We start from the raw sequence: 22,280 nt of genomic DNA, 5'->3' as shown, positions 1-22,280 counted from the left end.
CCCTTGTCCTTGCCAAGAGACGGACGCTTGGAGTCGCGGCTGTCTGCATCAGCAGCTGGTTGTCGTTTACGCAGCCTGGACGAGATTCCCTGATTCGAAAGAGTAGGCAAAAGGACATCACCAGTGAGATCAACCACCGGATAACGAGATCTTGTCCTTCTTGGTAGAGAGGACGAAGAGTTGCATGTGTCGTGATCCGCTTCGACAAACATCAGCCTGGGAGAAGGATTCTCAGGCACTGGAGGCACTGTAGTTGCTTCATCGCGGGGTTCGTAGATGACCATCGCCGTTGTAGGATCAATCGGAACATAGGGAGACGGTGGTGGTAGGGCTGACGGAGGGGTGTGAAGCTCCTCATCTGAGCTGGAATCATAGTGGAAACCGCTAAACACAGATTTCATGGTGATCAAGAGTTAGAGAGCAAAACCAGAGGAGAGAAAAAAAATAGAAGCTTAATCGACAAAGATCTGAAATCGCAAGGATGAGAGAAACTCAAAACCCTAGCTGTTCCTTTTATACAACCTCATGAACCTTAATGGACTGTTATGCCTCGGCCCATCAATCAACTCAATCCTGAAAACACTCAACGAATCTGTTATGGTACATCAATACTTTTCCCTCTTTAATCTCAAGTGCATTAATCACAGGATCCTAATAAATCAGATTCTCCACCCCAGTAAGGAAAACTGTATCTGTTCACGACTCAAATCATCAGATACACACATCCACTAACGATGAATGTGAAGGCACCCAGATCGAGAAAAACACATGTGAGTAAAACAATATTTTTTTTATTATTATTATTTAAAAAAAAAAAAATCGAAACACAGAATGCAGTATTAACCGTACCTTTGCTGTGTCAACCACTTGTTCAGAACATTTGCTAGGAGCTATCACAACCTTTTGAATTGTTGAAAATCATAGACTTAATGCACGTGGGTAGTCTTTCACACTGTCATGCCTTTAGTCTGCAATCCAACCCAACATGTTAAGGCAGCTGGAGATTCTCTATTTGAAGAGCACACATTTTTGTTTTTTTTTGTTTTTTATATATATATCTATATATATGTGTCTCAGCCTTCTGTTAGCTGTTTCACCGACATGACCCACAATGACATCATGAGAGATTGTCAATCACTGGTATCATACTTGTCCCCCAAACAGAGTTTTCCTCTTGAGGATGTACTTGTGTGTCTCTTCACAGCTCTTTGACCTCCTTAAAAACATGACAACATTTGATAGGATGAATAGACCGGCATGACAGGCAGCTATTTCCCACGATTGCTTTCAGAATGCTGATCTTCTATATATTCTAGGATTTCCATGACCTGTCCTAGCACATGTTCCTGTCTCTGATCAACACACCTTAGGTAAAACATGTTAGAACTCAGAAACACCAATGGACTTCCTCAGATTTACAAATCTGTTGAAGTCCAAAGGCTTGGTAAACAAATCAGCTAACCGCAAATCAGTGCTCACATGGTCAATCTCGATCAGTTTCGCCTCAATTAGTTCACGAACAAAGTGGTGTCTAATATCTATATGTTTGGTTCGTGAATGCTGAACATGATTCTTTGAAATATTTATTGCACTCAAGTTATCACAATGAATTAAAAGAGTATCAGAATCCATACCATAATCAGAGGCCATTTGTCGTATCCACAGAAGTTGTGTGCAATAGCTTCCTAGCGCAATGTACTCAGCTTCAGCAGTTGATAGAGAGACACTGTTTTGTTTCTTGTTGTGCCATGAGATAAGATTGTTGCCCATGAAGAAGCAACCTCCACTTGTGCTACGACGATCATCCACAGAACCTGCCCAATCAGCATCACAGTATCCACTCAGACTGGTATTGGTATCCTTGGTATAATAGATGCCAAAGTCCAATGTCCCTTTGATGTACTTGATGATCTTCTGTACAGCCAGTAAATGCGACATCTTAGGCTTGGCTTGATAGCGTGCACAGATCCCTACTGACAGACATATGTCTGGCCAACTAGCAGTCAAATACAACAGACTTCCAATCATTCCTCTGTATAGTCTCTCATCTACATCCTCCCCTTCTTCGTCCTTGGAGAGTTTGTCGTTTGCGCCCATTGGGATCTTTGCTTCTTTACTCTTATCCAAGCCAAAGCGTTGTACAAGCTCCTTAGCATAAGTACTTTGAGATACAAATATCCCATCAGCTGATTGTTCAACTTGCAATCCCAAAAAGTACCTTAGCTCTCCCATCATACTCATCTCGAACTCCTGAGACATGCTTTCCACAAACTGTTTTACAAGAGGCTGACACGTGGAACCAAAGAAAATATCATCCACATAGATCTGAACAAACATCATATTATTGTTGCTGTTGAGAACAAACAACGTTTTGTCAACACTCCCTCGACTATATCCGTGATCAATCAGAAACGTAGTCAATCTCTCATACTATGCTCGTGGTGCCTGCTTTAGACAATACAAAGCTTTCTTCAGTCGATAAACATGCTCAGGGTGCTGCGAGTCCTCAAAGCCCTTTGGTTGCTCAACATAAACCTCCTCTTGCAGTATTCCATTTAGAAATGCACTTCTAACATCCATCTGATGCAAAGTGAACTTAAGAGCACATGCCATACCAAACATAAACCTGATTGACTCCAACCTTGCCACCGGAGCAAAGGTTTCATCAAAATCAATTCCCTTAATTTGAGAATAACCTTGAGCTACCAACCTTGCTTTGTTCCTTACAATGCAGCCACTAGCATCACTCTTATTCTTGAATACCCACTTTGTTCCTACGACGTTGACGTCAGCAGGACGCTGAGTGAGCTCCCAAACATCACTTCGTTCAAATTGTTTCAACTCATCTTGCATAGCAGCAACCCAGAACTCATCACGAAGCGCCTCCTTGTGATTCTTTGGCTCAATGGAAGAAACAAAACATGCAAATTGCACTACATCAGAGTCCTGAGAGACAGACTCCGGAACGACAGCCTTTTGTTTCATCCCAGCCAACTGAGCAAAATCAATCTGCTTCCCTCTGGTAACTCTACCCCCCCCCCCCCTGAATCGCACCTATAACATCAGTAGAGGAGTGATTCCTATGAACCTGAAAAGGCACAGGATCTGAACCAGATAGTGATACAGGCCTGTCAGAGACAACAGGACTGGCAGCTTCTGGAAACTTCTTAGCATCAGTTACCAGGTCCGTGTCGGTGACAATAGGCACCAATGCCACTTGCAGGAATAAGGTGTCGTCAAACACTACATTGACAGTCTCCTGAACGGATCTCAGATGTTTGTTGTAGACACGAAAGGCATTGCTATGTCCAGAATAACCTAGAAAGATACCTTCATCACTTTTCGAGTCAAACTTACCCAACTGGTCCTTATCATTCAGTATATAACACATGCATCCAAACACATGGAAATATTGCACAGTTAGAGACTTCCCTTTCCAAAGCTCATAGGGAGTCTTACTGGTCCCTGGGCAAACATGCACACGATTGATGATGTAGCAGGCTGTGTTCACAGCTTCATCCTAGAACCGATGAAGCACTTGATTTCCATGTAGCATAGCTCGTGCCATTTCTTGCAGCGTTCTGTTCTTACATTCAACAACACCATTCTGTTCCAGCGTTCTTTGTGCAGAGTACTGATGAGTAATGCCTTGATGTCCACAGAATTGCTCAAACTTGTCGTTTTGAAACTCACCACCATGATCGCTTCGAATGGTTTCGATTGAGCACTTTTCACTTTTAATCTGCAAGGCAAGAATACGAAAGCACTCAAGAGTATCAGATTTATCACGAAGAAACCTTACCCAGGTGTAGCGAGTGTAGTCATCCACCATCACAAAGATGAATTGTCGACCAGAGATACTCTGAACTTGTATAGGCCCCATCAGATCCATGTGAACCAACTGTAAAGCATGACTTGTGCGAATATCTGTCAGAGACCCATGAGATGCTTTGATCTGTTTTCCCTTGTTGCATGGACCACATACAAAGTGTGGATCACCTTTCAGCTTTGGCAGTCTGCGTACAACTTCTTGGTTTGCCAATTTCAACATTGTGCACACATTCAAATGACCAAGTTTCTGGTGCCACAGCTCTGTGTCTAACTCAACAGTGGCATTAAAACATGGCATTTCTGATTTCCACATATAGCAATTATTCCCAGATCGTTTACCTCTGAGTTTGACAGACCCTTGTTGATCAACAACTTTGCAATCCTTCTTGGTGAAAGTAACATCTAAGCCCTCATCACACAGTTGACTGACACTGATCATATTAACCTTCAATCCATCTACCAGGAACACATCATTCAGTTGGGGTTGAGTGTCACCACTAGTTGCACCCTTCCCTCGAATTGTCCCCTTTCCTCCATCTCCAAACGTGACTCTTCCAGCAGCAACATCTTCTATGTGAGACAACTTGTCGAGAGCCCCTGTCATGTGTCTCAAGCATCCGCTATCAAAATACCACTTGGCCTGTTCACCTTCAGTTCTATCTGCTGTGTATGCAACATGACTGTAGAGATCATCTTTTCTTACATACCCTTGCCTAACTTTTCTAACAGCTGGGTAGAAGCTACCATTATGCACTAGATTTGTCACACGATTCTGAAACTTGAAGCACTGGGCCTTGTAGTGATTTAGATGACCACAGTACCAACATCCTCTTCTCCTGCTGAGACCAACAAGTCGCTGAGCAGCCTGGGGATAGCTCTGTGGACCATACGACTGTCTCCCCGGCACCTCACGCTGCATAAACATCTGCCTGGGATGCAGGTTTACCTTAGGGACCGGATTATGATATTCGTTTGGTAAAACAAGTTGTGCTTTGAGTTTTAGCTCAGAGTTCTGCCCTTTAACAAACTGTGTGGACTTGTCAGAGCTGATTCCCTGATAACCCAAACCCTACTTTGCAGTGCTTGATTGTCCAGTACTGAGCAAGAAGTCTAGATCTTTAGTTCTTTTACTCAGCATCCTGATGCTCTTCAGCTGTTCTTCCAATTGCTTCTCAAGACGCAGAGACTTGGCTTTTTCTTCACTCAGTTCCTTAGACAACATTGCAATGTTCATCTGAAGCGTATTTCTTTCGGCAGACAACTCACTGTTATCTTGAGTCTTTTGCACAATCGTCTGAATAAGAAGACTTATCTGATCTTCCATTGACAAGCCAGCCTCCTCCCCATCTGAGTCTGACTCAATTTTCTTGTCAATGTCTTCTTTCAACAACAGAACTTCATCTTCTTCATCTTTCTCGATTACTCCCAGCAGAGCCACAAAGTTGTTCAGAATTTCACCTTTGTTATCTTCTTCATCAGAATCACTTTCACTCCATGTGATGTAGGACTTCTAATTATTTACTTAGGAGGGGCAATCAGTCTTGGTATGACCAAAACCTTTGCATCCATAACATTGCAGAGAGGGCTTCCGTTTGTTGTTTGGACACTCAGCCTTGTAATGACTATATCATTCACACTCAGCACACTGGCGTTCTGACTTATCATTCTTCCTGAACCCCTTGGCAGAATCTGCACTTGCAAGTGATGGAGTTCCCTTCCGCTAACCTCTTTCAATCTTGCGAAAATACTTCTTAACCAACAGACCAACCTTCTCTTCATCTTCAAGCTCCTGCGATTGAACAAGCTTCTGTTCTTCTGCAGCTTTAAGAGCAAATGACTTAGCATTCATTTTCTCTTTCTTCTTTAGTTGCATCTCAAAAGCCTGCATCATCCCAATGACCTGATTGTACTTGAGCTCATCAGGATTAAGAGACACATCAATTGCAGACCTGTGCGGTTGAAACTTGTCAGGTAAACTTCTAAGATATTTCTTGACCAATTTTTTGTCCTTGTATCATTTACCCAAAACGACATACTCTTGAGCAATACCACTCAACCGGCTACTATAGTCTGCCACAGATTCAGTTTCAGTCATTTGTAGATTCTCAAAGTCTGACGCAAGATTGTCCAGCCTTGTGCGCCTAACTCTACAAGTTCCTTCAAAAGTCACGACAAGAATGTCCCACGCCTCTTTAGCCGACACACAACCTTGAACTTGGTTGAAGATATCTCTCGGCAGAGATTTGAAGATGACCGACAATGCCTGCGAATTGTGTTTGGCCTCAGCCTTTTCTTCAGCTGTCCACTTCTTTCTATGTTTTTGCACCAATTCACCATCTTCATTCTTCTCATTTGGATGAGTCCAACCATCCTCCACTGCAAACCAAGCTTCCATGTCAATGCTTGAGATGACCTGCTGGATCGAGACTTTCCAGTAACCGAAGCATTCAGGATCCAGTTTCAATGGCCCTTGTAGCGTAACAACCTCCAGTGATTTCTCCATACCCTAGTCGCAAGATCTCACCTGTTGAAAAAGATATCAGACTTTTTATCAGGAGTCTACTCTGATACCAATTGTTAAGGTATAGAGATAACACAACACACAAAACTACACTTGGAACGCGCCAAGCAAACGCTTTTAATCAGTCTTATAAAAACCCTCGTTTCTTACAAGACTTGAAAAACAAAGCCCACTCTCCTATCTATCTAACACAACACCTTGTGATCTAAAAGAGTATACTACACACACTCACCTTCAAAGCTTTTTGTATCTGCTTGAAGGTTTACAAAACTCACAAACTTTATCCCACGAGTGCTAACACTTTTTACGGCTAGCCCTCGTCATTTTATAACCCCACAAACGATCTCTAACCTAGATCTTTGTGTATCCTAACTAAAAGGAAATATTCCTTATCCCTAAGAAAATATCTTCCCTTATCCCTTCTTATCAAATATACTTTCAATATCTTCGAGTATATCTTGATCTCTTCTTCCTTTCTTCTCACGCATCTTGTCATCGTATCCACAATATTCTCCACGTCAGCATATCAGCCCTCTGAGACACTTCACAGCTGCTTGTTCCCTTCAAAGCTCTGTTGCACTTTCATGTAGAAGATATAGATCTTGAAGAATCATTTGGACTTTCTTGTCCTAAAAAAGTCCCGCTTAACCTTCTCCCTGTCCTTACTCAATGGACTTAACTTTATATTTTTCATAGTTCCAAATGTAACCGCGCGTGTGTAAATTGTAATGCTATGTCATCATCGTAAATGTATACGACTTTGATGAATCCATCGTTTACCACAGTTTCTTTTTATAACTAAGTTTATATATGATCGTACGTATAATATAAGAATTGTTTAATGAAAGCGTTGTTTTAGACTCCCATCAATCCATGTTGCGGTTTAGTCGTTTAGAGATATAATTTTCATATGCATGCGTTATTATTCTTTCTCTCGATACGTATATTTAGCATACGTAGTATAAACACTTAAAACTGCGAACCTTCCAACATACGGGTTTGCAGAAGGAATGTCTCTATCATGTGTCTTGTGACTGTCCTAGAGCGGATAATATGGTTCGTGTACAATAATAATTTAAATGATTGTATCACACTATGCATAATATGTTGACAAAAAATCGACAAATTAATATTGTGATTTATTATTATCAACATATATAAGTCCTTGTAATCGAATATTAGAATCCAGTACCGTATTTTAGTTGTCTGTTTTCATTCCAACTTTTTGTAATCTTCCCTTACGATATCATGTTATATTGTGTCCATTGTATATATCTGGTCTTTACAGCCTTGGATTGATCTTCACTAGCGGACCTAAAAGAGTTTAAACCACTAAAAATAGTTTCAAAACTCTTGGACTGATCTCCCTATCTAAGATTTGTGCACAAGTGGACCTAAAGAGTTTAAATCACCAATAGTTTATACGAAAATATGTATATGTAGCTAAGAGTACAACAAGATAACACATATTCTTATTCAAGGATGAATGCAATTTTCTCAGTTTTTTCCATCGCACCAAAAATCTATACATATTAGAGGAATTAACTTAAAAAATAAGATTAATTTCTAGGAGATTTTGTAGCCATAAGAAGAAAAGCTCACTACAACTTCTTGCATAAGATATGCAATTTTTGGCTATCAGTTCCTGAGATTCCTAAATCTTAGCAAGTTACTTGGTCAAGAAAGCACTCTCATCAGTTTCTAATATCATTTATCATGACCCCGGTCAGATAAGCTTTTCAACTCTCAAAAGGTATACATGTTTTCCTTGACGCTAATATAGTACTTGAAAATGCATCAGAGCTAAGGAAGAATGGGATATTCTGGTAGTCACTTTTGAGGGCACAAGTAGGGTCAAACGTACAAGGCTTGACAATCTTGCATTAGATTTTGAAAACTTGCACATGTCTGAAACTGAGTTAGTCACTGATTACAGCAGTCGGTTGAGTGGTATTGCACAAGAAGCTGTTGTCTTGGGTAAACGGTATAAGGATAAAAAGCTTGTGAAGAAATTCCTCAGAAGTCTGCCTGACAAGTTTCAACCACACAGATCTGCTATAGACGTGTCGCTGAATTCTGATGAGCTCAAGTACAATCAGGTGGTTGGAATGATGCAAGCGTTTGAGATACAACTAAAGAAGAAAGAAAAGATGAATGAGAAGTCTTTTGCCCTTAAAGCCATAGAAGAACAGAAGCTTGCAGAGTCTCAGGAGGTTGCGGATGAAGAAAAAGTGGGTTTGTTGGTTAAGAAGTACTTTCACAAGATGGAAAGGGGTCAGCGGAAGGGAACCACATCGCTCATAAAATCCGATACTTATAAGGAAATCAGGAAGAGTGACAAGCAAAAGCGACAGTGTGCTGAGTGTGAGGGTTTTGGACATTATAAGTCCGAGTGTCCAAACAACAAACGCAAGAGTTCACTGCAGTGTTATGGGTGTAAGGGTTATGGTCACACTAAGTTTGATTGTCCTTCACGTGAGAACAAGCAGAAGTCCTACATTACTTAGAGAGAAAGTGACTCAGATGAAGAAGTCAGCAAAGGAGAGGTTCTGAACAGCTTCCTTGCACTGCTGGGTGTCATTGAGGAAGACGAAGAAGATGATGTGGTGCTGGAAAACAAAGATATATATGAGAAGGTTGAATCTGATTCAGATGGAGAGGAGGCTGATTTGTCAGTAGAAGATCAGATACAGCTCCTCATTAAGACCGTGTTCATAAGGGAACTAAAGATCTGGATACACTGCTTAGCACTGGAAGATCTAGCAATCTGAAGTGGGGTCTGGGTTATCAAGGAACAAACACCAATACGACCACTCAGTTTGTCAAAGGGATGGGGTCTGAGCCCAAGTTGAACGAGAAGTTCTCTACAACGACTAGACTGTATGATCATCGTTCTGTGAAGCAGAATCCGAGAATCCCAAGGATGTGGGTGCAGCCTGAATTGTCTACTAGGCCGCCATATGCCTCAAGTGGGTTTCAGCAGACGGCTCAAAGACCTGTTCAGCTTAGTAGAAGAAGAGGATGTTGGTACTGTGGACATCTAACTCACCATAAAGCCCAATGCTATCAATTTCAGAATCGTGTGTCTAGTCTGTTGCAACGTGGTGAGTTTTATCCAGTTGTGAGAAGGAACACTCAGGGATATGTCAGAAAAGATGATCTCTATTGTCATGTGGCGTTCACAGCAGAAAGAACAGAGGTTGATCAGGCTAAGTGGTATTTTGACAGTGGATGCTCCAGGCATATGACTGGTGCCCTTGACAATCTATCCCATTTAGAAGATGTTGCTGGAGGAAGAGTTACATTTGGTGATGGAGGAAAGGGAACAATCCGAGGAAAAGGCACAACTAGTGGTGATTCTCAACCACATCTTAAGGATGTTTTCTTGGTCGAAGGGTTGAAGGCAAATCTGATAAGTATTAGCCAGTTGTGTGATGAAGGCCTGGATGTCACATTTACCAAGAAAGGATGCAAGGCTGTTGATCAACAAGGATCTGTGCGACTCAGAGGAAGGAGATCTGGTAATAACTGTTACATGTGGAAATCATCAATGCAGTGTTTCAACACGACCACTGAGTTGGACACAGAGCTATGGCATCAGAAACTTGGTCACTTGAATATTCCTACAATGATGAGATTGGCTAATCAAGAAGTTGTGCGTGGAATTCCTAACCTGAAGGGAGACGCTCATTTCGTATGTGGTCCTTGCAACAAGGGCAAGCAAGTCAAGGCATCTCATGGGCCAGTGGCGGACATTTAAACTAGTCATGCACTCCAACTGGTACACATGGATCTGATGGGTCCTATACATGTTCAAAGCATATCTGGGCGTCGGTTCATCTTTGTCATGGTTGACGATTTCACTCGCTACACCTGGGTGCGGTTTCTGCGTGAAAAATCGGATGCTCTTGAATGTTTTCGTATTCTTGCAGATCAAGAGTGAAAAATGCTTTATCCAAACCATTCGAAGTGATCATGGAGGTGAATTTCAGAATGACAAGTTCGATCAATTCTGTGGGCATCAGGGCATTGTTCATCAGTACTCTGCTCCAAGAACACCAGAGCAGAATTGTGTTGTAGAGCGGAAGAATAGAACGCTGCAAGAAATGGCACGAGCTATGCTGCATGGTAATCAATTGCCTCATCGTTTCAGGGATGAAGCTGTTAACACTGCTTTCTACATCATCAACCGGGTGTATGTTCGACCAGGGACTAACAAGTCTCCCTATGAACTGTGGAAAGAAAAGTCTCCAACAGTAAGCTACTTTCATGTTTTTGGTTGTCTCTGCTACATTCTGAATGACAAGGATCAGTTGGGTAAGTTTGACTCCAAGAGCGATGAAGGGATCTTACTTGGTTATTCAGGACATAGCACTGCTTTTCGTGTTTACAACAAACGCACAAGATCGGTTCAAGAAACGGTAAATGTTGTCTTTGATGATACCTCGTTCCAACGAGTTGCTATGGTATCTGTTATCTCCGACAAGGACCTGGTAACTGATGATGAGAAGCACGAGCAAGGAACTGAAAATCATGGTGACTCTGTCAGTCCGGTGTTACCCTCAGATGATCTTACTCCTTCTTCTCAGGTTCATCGGAATCACTCCTCAAGTGATGTTATCGGTGCGATTCAGGGGGGTAGAGTTACCAGAGGCAAACATATTGACTTTGCTCAACTGGCTGGTAAGAAACAAAAGGCGGTGGTTCCTGACATTGTTACTCAGGATTTTGAGATTGTTCAATTCGCCTGTTTTGTTTCAACTATGGAGCCAAAGGATCACAAAGAGGCACTTCGAGATGAGTTCTGGGTTGCTGCGATGCAAGATGAGCTGGAACAGTTTGAGCGAAGCAATGTGTGGGAACTCACTAAACGACCTGCTAATGTTAATGTAGTGGGAACAAAATGGATCTTCAAGAATAAGAGTGATGCAAGTGGGTGCATTGTGAGAAACAAAGCAAGACTGGTGGCTCAAGGGTATTCTCAAGTTGAAGAAGTTGATTTTGATGAGACCTTTGCACCAGTAGCAAGGTTAGAATCAATCAGATTCTTGTTCGGTATGTCATGTGCTCTCAAGTTCACATTACATCAGATGGATGTCAAAAGTGCCTTTCTAAATGGCATATTACAAGAAGAGGTGTTTGTGGAACAGCCAAAAGGTTTTGAGAATCCACAACATCCTGAGCATGTGTACCGGCTGAAGAAAGCTCTATATGGTCTCAAGCAGGTTCCGAGAGCATGGTATGAGAGGTTGACTATGTTTCTTTTGGATCACGGTTACGTACGTGGAAGTGTAGACAAGACACTGTTTGTTCTCAACAGTGCCAACGTGCTGATGTTCGTTCAGATCTATGTGGATGACATCATCTTTGGTTCTACCTGTCAACCTCTGGTGCAAAGGTTTGTGAAAAGCATGTCACAGGAATTTGAAATGAGTATGGTGGGAGAGCTGAAATACTTCTTGGGCTTGCAAGTGGAACAATCTGTTGATGGGATTTTTGTGTCTCAAAGCACCTATGCCAAAGAGTTGGTACAGCGGTGTGGTTTAGGGAAGAGTAAAGAGGCAAAAGTTCCTATGGGAGTCAATGACAAGCTTTCAAAAGATGAGGAAGGAGAGGATGTGGATGAGCGACTATACAAAGGATGATTGGAAGCTTGCTCTATCTGACAGCAAGTCGTCCTGACATATGTCTGTCAGTAGGGATATGTGCATGGTACCAGGCCAAGCCTAAGATGTCTCATTTACTAGCAGTCAAGAAGATCATCAAATACGTCAAAGGGACAGTGAACTTTGGTATTGTCTTCACCAAGGATACCAATACCAGTCTGAGCGGGTACTGCGATGCTGATTGGACAGGCTCTGTGGATGATCGTCGAAGTACAAGTGGAGGATGCTTCTTTATGGGCAACAATCTGATATCGTGGCACAGTAAGAAGCAGAACAGTGTCTCATTATCAACCGCTGAGGCTAAATACATTGCCTTGGGCAGCTGTTGTACACAGCTCATGTGGATGCGTCAAATGTCCGCCGACTATGGTATGGATTCTGATACTCTGTTAATTCATTGTGATAATTTGAGTGAAAGAAACATCTCTAAGAATCATGTCCAGCATTCTAGAACCAAACACATAGATATTAGATACCACTTTGTTCGTGAACTAGTTGAGGCGAAACTGATTGAGATAGACCATGTGAGCACCGATTTTCAGCTGGCTGATTTGTTTACCAAGCCTTTGGACTTCAACACATTCACAAATCTGAGGAAGTCTATCGGTGTTTGTGAACTCTAACTTTTTCTCTGAGTTGTGTTGGTCTAAACCAGGAACTGGAGCTATGACAGATCATGGAAATCCTGGAAGATATAGAAGATCAACATACTGGAAAATTGTGGGAAATAGCTGCCTGTCATGCCGGTCTATCCATCCTGTCAAACGTTGTCATGATTTGAGGAGGTCAAAGAGATGTGAAGAGACATGCACATGCATTCTGAGGTTCAATGACCTGGGAAATGACAAGCTTAGAATCAGTGGCTGACAAAATCAACGGATGTCACTGAAGCTCAAGATGCTGAAGCAGTCATCGAAAGGCTGTTTGGAAAAAAAAAAAAAAAATGTGCTCTTCAAAGAGATGATCTCCAGCTGCCTTAACATGTTAGGATGGACTGAAGACTAAAGGCATGCCAGTGTGAAAGACTACCCACATGCAACAGTCCTCTGATCTTCGACAATTCAAGAGGTTGTGATAGTTCCTAGCAAAGGTTCTGCACTAGTGGCTGACACGAAAAAGGTCTGGTTAGTGTTTTGTTCTTGTTATCCTTTTTTTTATTAAAAAAAAATAAAAAAATAATAATAAATGCTCATGTGTGTCTAATTCTCGATCTGGGTCCTTAGAGTTTATCATTAGTGGTGTGAGCATCTGTGTTCTGGTTCATGAATGTGATAAAAAATTGATCTTAAAAGGGAATGAATGATGTTTATTCATGCATTGTCATTAATTGTGATTGAATGAATTGACGAATGAATGCAGTCAAATAAAGAAATAGATGCGGTGTACACTGATGTTTAATTGAGTGTTTTCAGGATGTTTTTAATGTTTTGGTCGAGAGTGTGCAGCCCATTGAGACTCACGGGTGTGTATAAAGAGGAACGGGTAGGGTTTTGGCGTTTTTCTCATCACCTCTGCGATTTCAATCCTGTGTCGATTAAACTTCTAATCATCTTTTTTCTCTCTTGTCAATCTATCCTCTAAGCATCATGAAGTCAATCTTTAGTGGCTTTCACTATGATTCCAGTTCCGATGAGGAGCTCCACACTCCACCATCGTCGTTGCCTCCGTTAACTCCACACGCTCCGATCGATCCCGCAACAGCAATGGTGGTTTACCAGCCCCGCGATGAGTCCGCCACTGCAACTCCGACTCGGGTGGACCAAATTCCCTCACCTTCTCACGAGAATCATGAGACATGCGACTCTTCGTCTTCTCTGCCGAGAGAGGTGTCGTCCGGATTTCCTGTAGTAGATCTTACCGGTGATGTGCCTGTACCTGTTCCGTCGTCTAAGGGAGTCTCTTCACGACATCGTAAAAGACAACCGCCTGCTGATCTCGATTGCCGTGACTCCAAACGTCCATCTTTTCCCAGAGATAAGGACACCTCCACCGCGTCTCGGGGTGCCTCTTCAAAGGACTTCGATGCCAAATGGTTCATCTCCTCAGAAGCTGCCCGACGGTATGGTTTCTATGCCTCTCGAACGCTCGCTCCAGAGGTCTGTTACTCACTAGACGTTGCTGATAAGGCTAGGGAATTCATAGATAAAGCTGGGCTGCTTAAAACGATTACACAAATTGGGTCCTACGATTCGGATGTGGTCTATGAATTCTTTGCAAATCTCCCGACGGTCAAAGTTGAGGGGGAGTCTGTCGATGTGCTTGTCCATGACTAGGTATACGATTTTTCTCCGAGCCGTATCAATGCTCTGTTTGGTCTGCAGTCTGTCGATGTGCGTGAACAACGGTTGCAGACGGCTACAATTCTGGAGGAGGATCTTGCTCTCTTCCTCTCTGATGGAAAAGTTAAGTTCTGCAAACAGCTGGTGTCAACGGCAATCAAGAATCCTGTCATCAAGGATCTCCATTGGATCTGTTGTAGCAATTGGTCTCCAACAGTGAACACGAGGTATATCTCGGCAAACAGGGCTCTGGTGATCTACATGATCATGCATGGGATTCCAAGCTCAGTCAGGCTTTCGGTTGCCTTTTCCCAGCATCATCTACCAGCTGTTGACGGCTCAGAGATCTGTTCCAAGTCTTTGGTCTCACGACGCAAAGAAGACCAAGGGGAAGAAGACGACATCAGTTCCTGCTAAGACTGTGTCTCGAAGTGCCTCGTCTACAGAGCGCAAAGCCATCCGGTTGGCAATTAAGATCCTACAAGACGCCTTGGACGCTGGTAAGTAGTTTATCTCCTTGTTTCTGGTCCTGATTTGTGCCTTGTCCTATTGATATTTTTGACTAATCTGTGCCAAACAAGCAGGGGGAGATGAGTCTTGTTCTGAAGCTTGAGGGGGAGTTTGGACTATGGGGGAGCGGTTGTTTATGTTGCTCTTATTTTGTTTCTCCCTTTTAAAACTTAAGACTTGTTCCTTTTTAGTCATGTTTTGTTTTTTTTGTGCTGATACAATTTATTTTAACAAGACCCTATCGGTTAATTGTCGGTTTTTGAATGCTGGAATATTTTGCAAGAACGGTTGTGTTTTGTCTTGGCTGGTGTTGTTTGTGCATTTTCAGGATAGATGGAGTGGGTACTTGTGTGGCAAGATTCAGTCAAAAAGGGGGAGATTGAAAGTACATCAGAGCTCTGAAGGTGACAGGAGCCTGCGAAGTGTCTCAGAGTGCTGATGGGCTGACGTGGCAGATGAGCTGACGTGGAGAAAGATTATGGGACACCGTGACAAGATGCATGAGAAGGAAGGAAGAGGAGATCGAGATATACTCGAAGTTATTGAGAGTATATTTTCGTAGAAGAGATAAGGAAGGATAATTCATAGGAACAACGAATATTTCCTTTTAGTTAGGATTCACAAAAGATATAGGTTAGAGATTGTTTTGTGGGGTATAAAGTGACGAGGGCTAGCCGCAAAAAGAGTTAGCACTCGTGGAGATAAAGTTGAGAGATTTGTAAACCTTCAAGCATTATCAAAAAGGCTTAGAAGGTGAGTGTGTTGTTTTTTACTCTTTTAGATCTACACAGGGTGTTGTGCTAGATAGACAAGAGAGTATGCTTAGGTTCATTTCTTGTAACCAACGAAAGTTTTTATAAGATTGAAAAAAGAGTTTGCTTGGCGCGTTTCTAAGCTGGTTGATTGAATTGTGGTTCTCTATACCTTTACAGTAATTGCACCTAAAGTTATTTTTATAATTATATTCAGAAGTTTGGTTATCTTCCGAGATGACTCAATAGTTAACTAATGGAAAGATTTTACGATCTCTAATAAGTAATAATGATATACTGGTGGTGTCTTTGTTATGATAACAAGCTACTTTTCTTTTATCGTCTAAAAAAAAGAAAAAGAAAAAAAACTATTCTTTTTCTCAAAAAAGTAGAACATTGAGTGCAAGTTGAGCTGTCTCATTCTGTTCTTTAATCAGTTCTAAAGACATGTGACTGAAATCAAGATATTTATTTCATATGATTGAATTGAAGACATGTGATCACAACAAAAAGTTTCAGATAGAGCCAACTAATACAGCTTCCTTGGAGACAAACTTCTTCAGCATAGCAATAAGCTGATCAAAGTCGTCTTGTGATCTGATGAGAGTCAAACGCACAAACCTTTCCTCCGATCCAAACCATTCGCCATTGCGTCCTGTTATTTTCGCCTCTTTGAAAATTTCGTAGCAGTTTTTGTCTTCTGGTCTCTCACACTTCACCCAAGCATAAGCTTTTACAGGACACAACAAACAAAAAAATATACGTTTTAAATAGTACCAAACCAAAGTCTTAGCTTTCCTGCTTTAGAACAAAAAACTTACATGGAGTAAAGTCCCTAACTTTCTTGAAATAGTTGCAGTACTCAGGTTTGATTGTCTGGAGCGAAAAACGCTTGGACATGGACATGATCTCGTTCAGTTTGTCCCATCTTTTTTTCAACGTTCCATAACCAAAATGGAATATATTATCTCCACCATGACCGATCACTACTTTAAGCAACTGCAAAGCATGAAGTTGTGTGTCTCTTGAAACTCCCATACTACTTAGACTTATATATCTTTTCATCTTTTCATAAACAACTTTGTCTTTTACTAATGCCCAGCTGCAACAACAAGAATAGCACTTATGAGTTGTTGTGACCAATCCAAAGCTTTGTTTTAGACTACTAGGAGAAAATGCAAAAGTAAATCAATCAACCCGAATCTTGAGCCCGCATGACCCGTAGACTTGGAGAGGCTGAACAAGCTCAAATCTTCATCAACTGGATGTGTAATAGGTGAGAAATAAGGCCAGTAGTAAGCACAATCATGAATTGTTTTGACATTGGGACCGTCAAGAACCGCTCTTTTCAGCTTCCCATCTGGATTATTCGGAGATGTCACCATCTCTATAACTCTTGTCATATTATCATTGCCCTCGCTCTTCTTCCACGCAGACGCATCTCCTTCAAACTTGAGATCGGCAGAATTAAAGAAATCTGCTTGTTGTTTGTACATCTGCCCACACACACACACACACACACACACACACACAAAGACAAACTGATCAGATCCACAAAAATCGATTTGTTACATCAAGCCAAGAACAGAGCCTTTTTTTTTTTTTTTTGCTTACATTGTAGTATGGAACAGAAGTCACAAGTCTGGAAGGAGATAATGAGGACGAGTTAGTTTGGGACAAGGCATGAACAGAAGCTGCAATCAATTGTGTGGCTCCAGTTCCGAAGATTATGAATCTGTTATCAGTAACTGCATTTCCCACTACATTATGCAGCTCTCTAATGATCCTCTCGAGTTCTGCAGACACAAATGAGCCAATTTCGCTATAACGATAACTCATCCTGTGCCACCCTGACTCAACAACCGCACTTCCCTCTGCGTTACGCATCCAGAAAGGCTCCAAGAACAAAGGGTTTCCTCTTCAAATTCCATAAAAAAAAAAGGATTAAGGCCGAAAAAACAGATTTGAATCCAAAGCTGGTTTTGTCACTAAGATGACAGCAAATTAAGGAAAGGGGAGGAAAGTTATTACGAGTCAGCATCGACAGGGCAATCTGGTACAAAGAAGGAGCAATCTTTGCCTGTGTAGCAGTTGTTGCACTCACAAGGAGGTTTATGGCCGTCAAGGACACCAAGACCGTCCACGTAAGCTCTGCCATGCCCTGAGCATGAAAGAGAGGCTGCAGCTTCGGCCTCCGCGGCTGCTCTATTGGTCCATGTTGGATTCCATGTGGTTGAATTATTATAAAGAATATGGATGGTAAGTACAAGATTCAAGATGATCGATACTACAACGACTAGCTTGTTCCGCATCATCTTTACTTGACCTGCAAAAAAGTTAAAGATTGCTACATAGATGCAAAATGGAGGGTTCGCATGACTATTATAATTGTATTGTTTTGATAGGACAATATTTTAATAGAAACTAACATGTTTGTGGCCTTTAACGGATTCGTGGGATTTTTTTTTGGACTGTTCAGGTTTTTTTTGAATACCGCAATCGGATCCAATGTTTTAGTATCCGGAACAGGATCCCATTTATTAAAAAAAACTATAACAGAATTATTCGATAAGATGATTTTTTTTTTTGTCAACTGCTATTATAAAAATTTTGAAAGATACATCGTGAATTACATCTTAGTCGACGGAAAACAAGGATATCCCCAGAATTTAAAGTCTAAAAGAGAGAAACTAAGCCGACGAAGAAACAAAAGTTTCCGGAGTCATGAAACGATACTGTGGTAAAAAATTACAAAGCAGAGAAATTAAACCCAAAAAAAGGATGAACCCTCAAAATAAAGAATTAGGCAACAAGGCAAAACCCTTTACACAATACACTAGTTTTAGAATGCAAAAAAACTCTTCTCACCAAACACTTGGATGTGAACTACCAAGGATGCCCACGGCCAATCACAAGCTAAGAACGACCACCTCCTATCATGAAGAGAACCAATCTCTAGTAACAGAACCAATAACTTCAAAACCCGGCAAGCAAAGACTCGAAACACTACTGGATGTGGCGATGACAACAACAACGTCCAAAATCTTCTCTGTAGAAGCCTTACAAAAAGCAGTAAGATCTCAACCGATCTGCAAAGCAAGGACAAGAAGCGCAGCCTAACCTCTCGATAAAACCAAACTCAGAAGTGCACGATGATGGAACGAAGAAGTTATCAACCACAACGAAACAACCAACCAAGAGAAGAGCCAACTGCAAACAACTAAGACTAGCATAACTTCTAACAAACCGAAGCCTAAACTTAGAAAGGGAAACAAACTTAAGGGAATCAAAGACTGGAAAAGTAGACCTAGGGTGATGAACGAGACAATGGTTGGGCGGATAAAACGCAATCACAACCAAAAAAAACCAAGCGGCGTCAAAACGATGAGAAGCATATGAACGGAAGCAAACGAAGGGAATGGTCAAGATGATATATTATTCTTCGAGTCGTACCGTGGTACTGCTAGCTCTGGAATTAAAACCATCAACTTGCAACCACAAAACCCAACAAAGACCGCTCCTACCGCAATGAAAAAACCAAAGATCAAAACTCTAACCAAACCACAAGACTCCCCAATCAAGGGCCAAACTTTAACCACATCTACAACACTAAACACCTAGACCTAGCTAAACGGAACAGGTGAAAGATGGGAAAGTCAGCTTACTCAAACAAGAGACAACAAGAAAAATATACAGAAGAGATCCTTCAACATGCGCATATGTCAACATGTAACTCTGTTCACACTCCTCTGCCTCAATGTCTTGATCATGTTTTCAACGATACTAAGCCATTTTCTGAGCCTTCTTACTTCATAAGTCTTGCTGGGAAGCTTCAATACTTGACCATTACTCGTCCTGATATTCAGTTTGCTGTCAACTTTATTTGTCAACGAATGCACTCTCCCACTGAGTCAGATTTTGGTCTCCTCAAACGGATTCTTCGCTATCTTCGTGGCACTTCGAAAATGGGTTTGCATCTCTACAAGAATAGTCCTCTACATCTTGTTTCCTACAGTGATAGTGACTATGCGGGGTGTAAGGATACTCGTCGATCTACTTTTGGGTTCTGTGTTTTATTGGACACTAATATTGTGTCCTGGTCTGCAAAGCGTCAACCTACAGTGTCTCGGTCTTCCACAGAAGCTGAGTACCATGCTCTCGCTTCCACTGCTTCTGAACTCACTTGGACTGCTTCGGTTCTACGTGATCTTAGTATCTCTCAATCGTATGCTGCTCTTCTCCATTATGATAATCTTTCTGCAGTCCACTTGTCTGCAAATCCTGTTCTTCACAACCGTTCCAAACACTTTGATATTGATTATCATTATGTCCGTGAACAAGTAGCACTTGGTCTCCTTGAGGTTCAACACATTCCAGCCGAACTGCAACTTGCTGATATCTTCACCAAGTCCCTTCCACGACCATCCTTTCAGCGCTTACGACACAAACTGAATGTGCGTCTTCCCCCCACACTCAGTTTGCGCGGGGGGGGGGGGGGGGGGGGAGGGCTGTTAATGTCAAGCCACAAGCCCAACAACAAGCTCAGATCTAACAACAAGAAACGGCCCAAGTCTCACACAAAGGTCAACGGTTCAAAACCCCTCAAGAGTGCGACAGGTCACTGCAACCTTCTCTGCAACACAAGAAGACAAATGTGCAGGTTACACAAAAGGAACAACTGATCAAACCTGCGGATTCTCTGAACATGGTACTATCAAACCGTTTTGGTCCCATAAAAGCAAGTGACTAGATGATTGACAGATGTCACAAGATCCTACATAATATCAAGGACCTAGAATATTCTTTAGGTAGTATAAATATCAACACCTTGTATAAGCAAAAGCTAAGTTTGATTCAATACAAAGTTTACCTACTTTCAAACTTCTTTCTTGTTTATTGACAAGAGATATAATTTTCATATGCATGCGTTATTATTCTTTCTCTTGATACGTATATTTAGCATACGTAGTATAAATACTTAAAACTGCGGACCTTAAAACCGCAGAAGGAATGTCTCTATCATGTGTCTTGTGACTGTCCTAGAGCGGATAATATGGTTCGTGTACAATAATAATTTAAATGATTGTATCACACTATGCATAATATGTTGACAAAAAATCGACAAATTAATATTGTGATTTATTATTATCAACATATATAAGTCCTTGTAATCGAATATTAGAATCCAGTACCGTATTTTAGTTGTCTGTTTTCATTCCAACTTTTTGTAATCTTCCCTTACGATATCATGTTATATTGTGTCTTTACAGCCTTGGATTGATCTTCACTAGCGGACCTAAACGAGTTTAAACCACTAAAAATAGTTTCAAAACTCTTGGACTGATCTACCTATCTAAGATTTGTGCACCGCCTATTCAAGCACAAGTGGACCTAGAGAGTTTAAATTACCAGTAGTTTATATGAAAATATGTATATGTAGCTAAGAGTACAACAAGATAAAACAAATTCTTATTCAAGGATGAATGCAATTTTCTCAGTTTTTTCCATAGCACCAAAAATCTATACATATTCGAGGAATTAACTTTAAAAAATAAGATTAATTTATAGGAGATTTTGTAGCCATAAGAAGGAAAGCTCACTACAACTTCTTGCATAAGATATGCAATTTTTGGCTATCAGTTCCTGAGATTCCTAAATCTTAGCAAGTTACTTGGTCAAGAAAGCACTCTCATCAGTTTCTAAGATCATTTATCATGACCCCGGTGAGATAAGCTTTTCAACTCTCAAAAGGTATACATGTTGTCCTTGACGCTAATATAGTACTCACTCAACCAGGAATTAAAACCATCAACATGCAACCACAAAACCCAACAAAGACTGCTCCTACCGCAATGAAAAAACCAAAGATCGAAACTCTAACCAAACCACAAGACTCCTTAATCAAGGGCCAAACTTTAACCACGTCTACAACACTAAACACCTAGACCTAGCTAAATGGAACAGGTGAAAGATGGGAAAGTCAGCTTACTCAAACAGGAGACAACAAGAACCCATGACCACAGAACTGAGAAGCATCACCTAAGAGATTAGGACACTGCTGGATCTGACAAAGGCAAAAGAGGCTTCTCCTGTAACTGCTGTGGGAGGACGAAACAAATACTCAAAAGACCGTCGAGCAATCCTCACTGTAAAGACCGTCTCATTCGCTGAGCTTCTAACAACACCATCAATCCACCAGATCTAGCCGAGGCGATACAAACGAAAGTAAAAACAAACGAAATACAGAGCAACGGGCCCTCTCACAGCTATGATGAGGAGCACCAATCACCGGAGAGGGCAGACAGAGATTTAATCTTTTGGGTGACGGCTAGGGCGAACTCGAGGGAGAGAAGAGAAAATTTATGCAGTGTCTGCCTAGTGTCTGCCTATTGCTTGTGAAAATTCAATAAGATGATAATATATATATATATATATATATATATATATTTTTCTGAAACTTCATTATAAATATATGGTTTTATTAACATCACTAAATTTAAAAATTATATAAATATATATATATATATATATATGGGTATGTTCTTTTACTAATCATTGGAATAGTATTAGCGATTGAAAAGTAAAGAGACGAAGGCTGAAAGGAAGACAAGTTTTCAAAAATTCAGTCGCTGATTATTTGTAAGCTAATGACATATAATTATTTTTTAGTTGCTGGTTTTATTGACGATTCTTCTGGTTCTGTATCATGTTTTCATTTTTT

The 22,280-nt window shown here is 41.1% G+C and overlaps 1 protein-coding gene across 1 annotated transcript; it reads right to left on the bottom strand.

Annotated features, from left to right (window-relative positions):
- Nucleotides 1–16,009: 16,009 nt before the first annotated feature.
- LOC104741975 (tryptophan aminotransferase-related protein 3) lies at nucleotides 16,010–18,066 on the bottom strand. Its single transcript, XM_010462922.3, has 5 exons — nucleotides 17,591–18,066; nucleotides 17,174–17,477; nucleotides 16,757–17,055; nucleotides 16,381–16,661; nucleotides 16,010–16,289 (listed from the first exon to the last, which is right to left on the bottom strand). The coding sequence occupies exons 1-5, from the start codon at nucleotides 17,872–17,874 to the stop codon at nucleotides 16,075–16,077; spliced, it is 1,383 nt and encodes a 460-aa protein (XP_010461224.2). The 5' UTR covers nucleotides 17,875–18,066; the 3' UTR covers nucleotides 16,010–16,074.
- Nucleotides 18,067–22,280: the final 4,214 nt, after the last annotated feature.

The sequence above is a fragment of the Camelina sativa genome, chromosome 14, assembly GCF_030686135.1.
Source record: "Camelina sativa cultivar CO46 ecotype springtype chromosome 14, ASM3068613v1".
NCBI classification, from domain to species: Eukaryota; Viridiplantae; Streptophyta; class Magnoliopsida; order Brassicales; family Brassicaceae; genus Camelina; species Camelina sativa.
Note: the sequence above shows the minus strand (reverse complement) of the source record. Positions and strands in the feature narration are given on the sequence as shown.

What these genes read in the sequence shown, in the direction of transcription:
- LOC104741975 (XM_010462922.3), bottom strand. Translation starts at nt 17,874, where the DNA reads ATGATGCGGAACAAGCTAGTCGTTGTAGTATCGATCATCTTGAATCTT. An exon ending in TGCCCTGTCGATGCTGACTC is followed by an intron (nt 17,478 to 17,590) that starts GTAATAACTTTC and finishes TGGAATTTGAAG; the next exon opens with AGGAAACCCTTTGTTCTTGG. An exon ending in CTTCTGTTCCATACTACAAT is followed by an intron (nt 17,056 to 17,173) that starts GTAAGCAAAAAA and finishes GTGTGTGGGCAG; the next exon opens with ATGTACAAACAACAAGCAGA.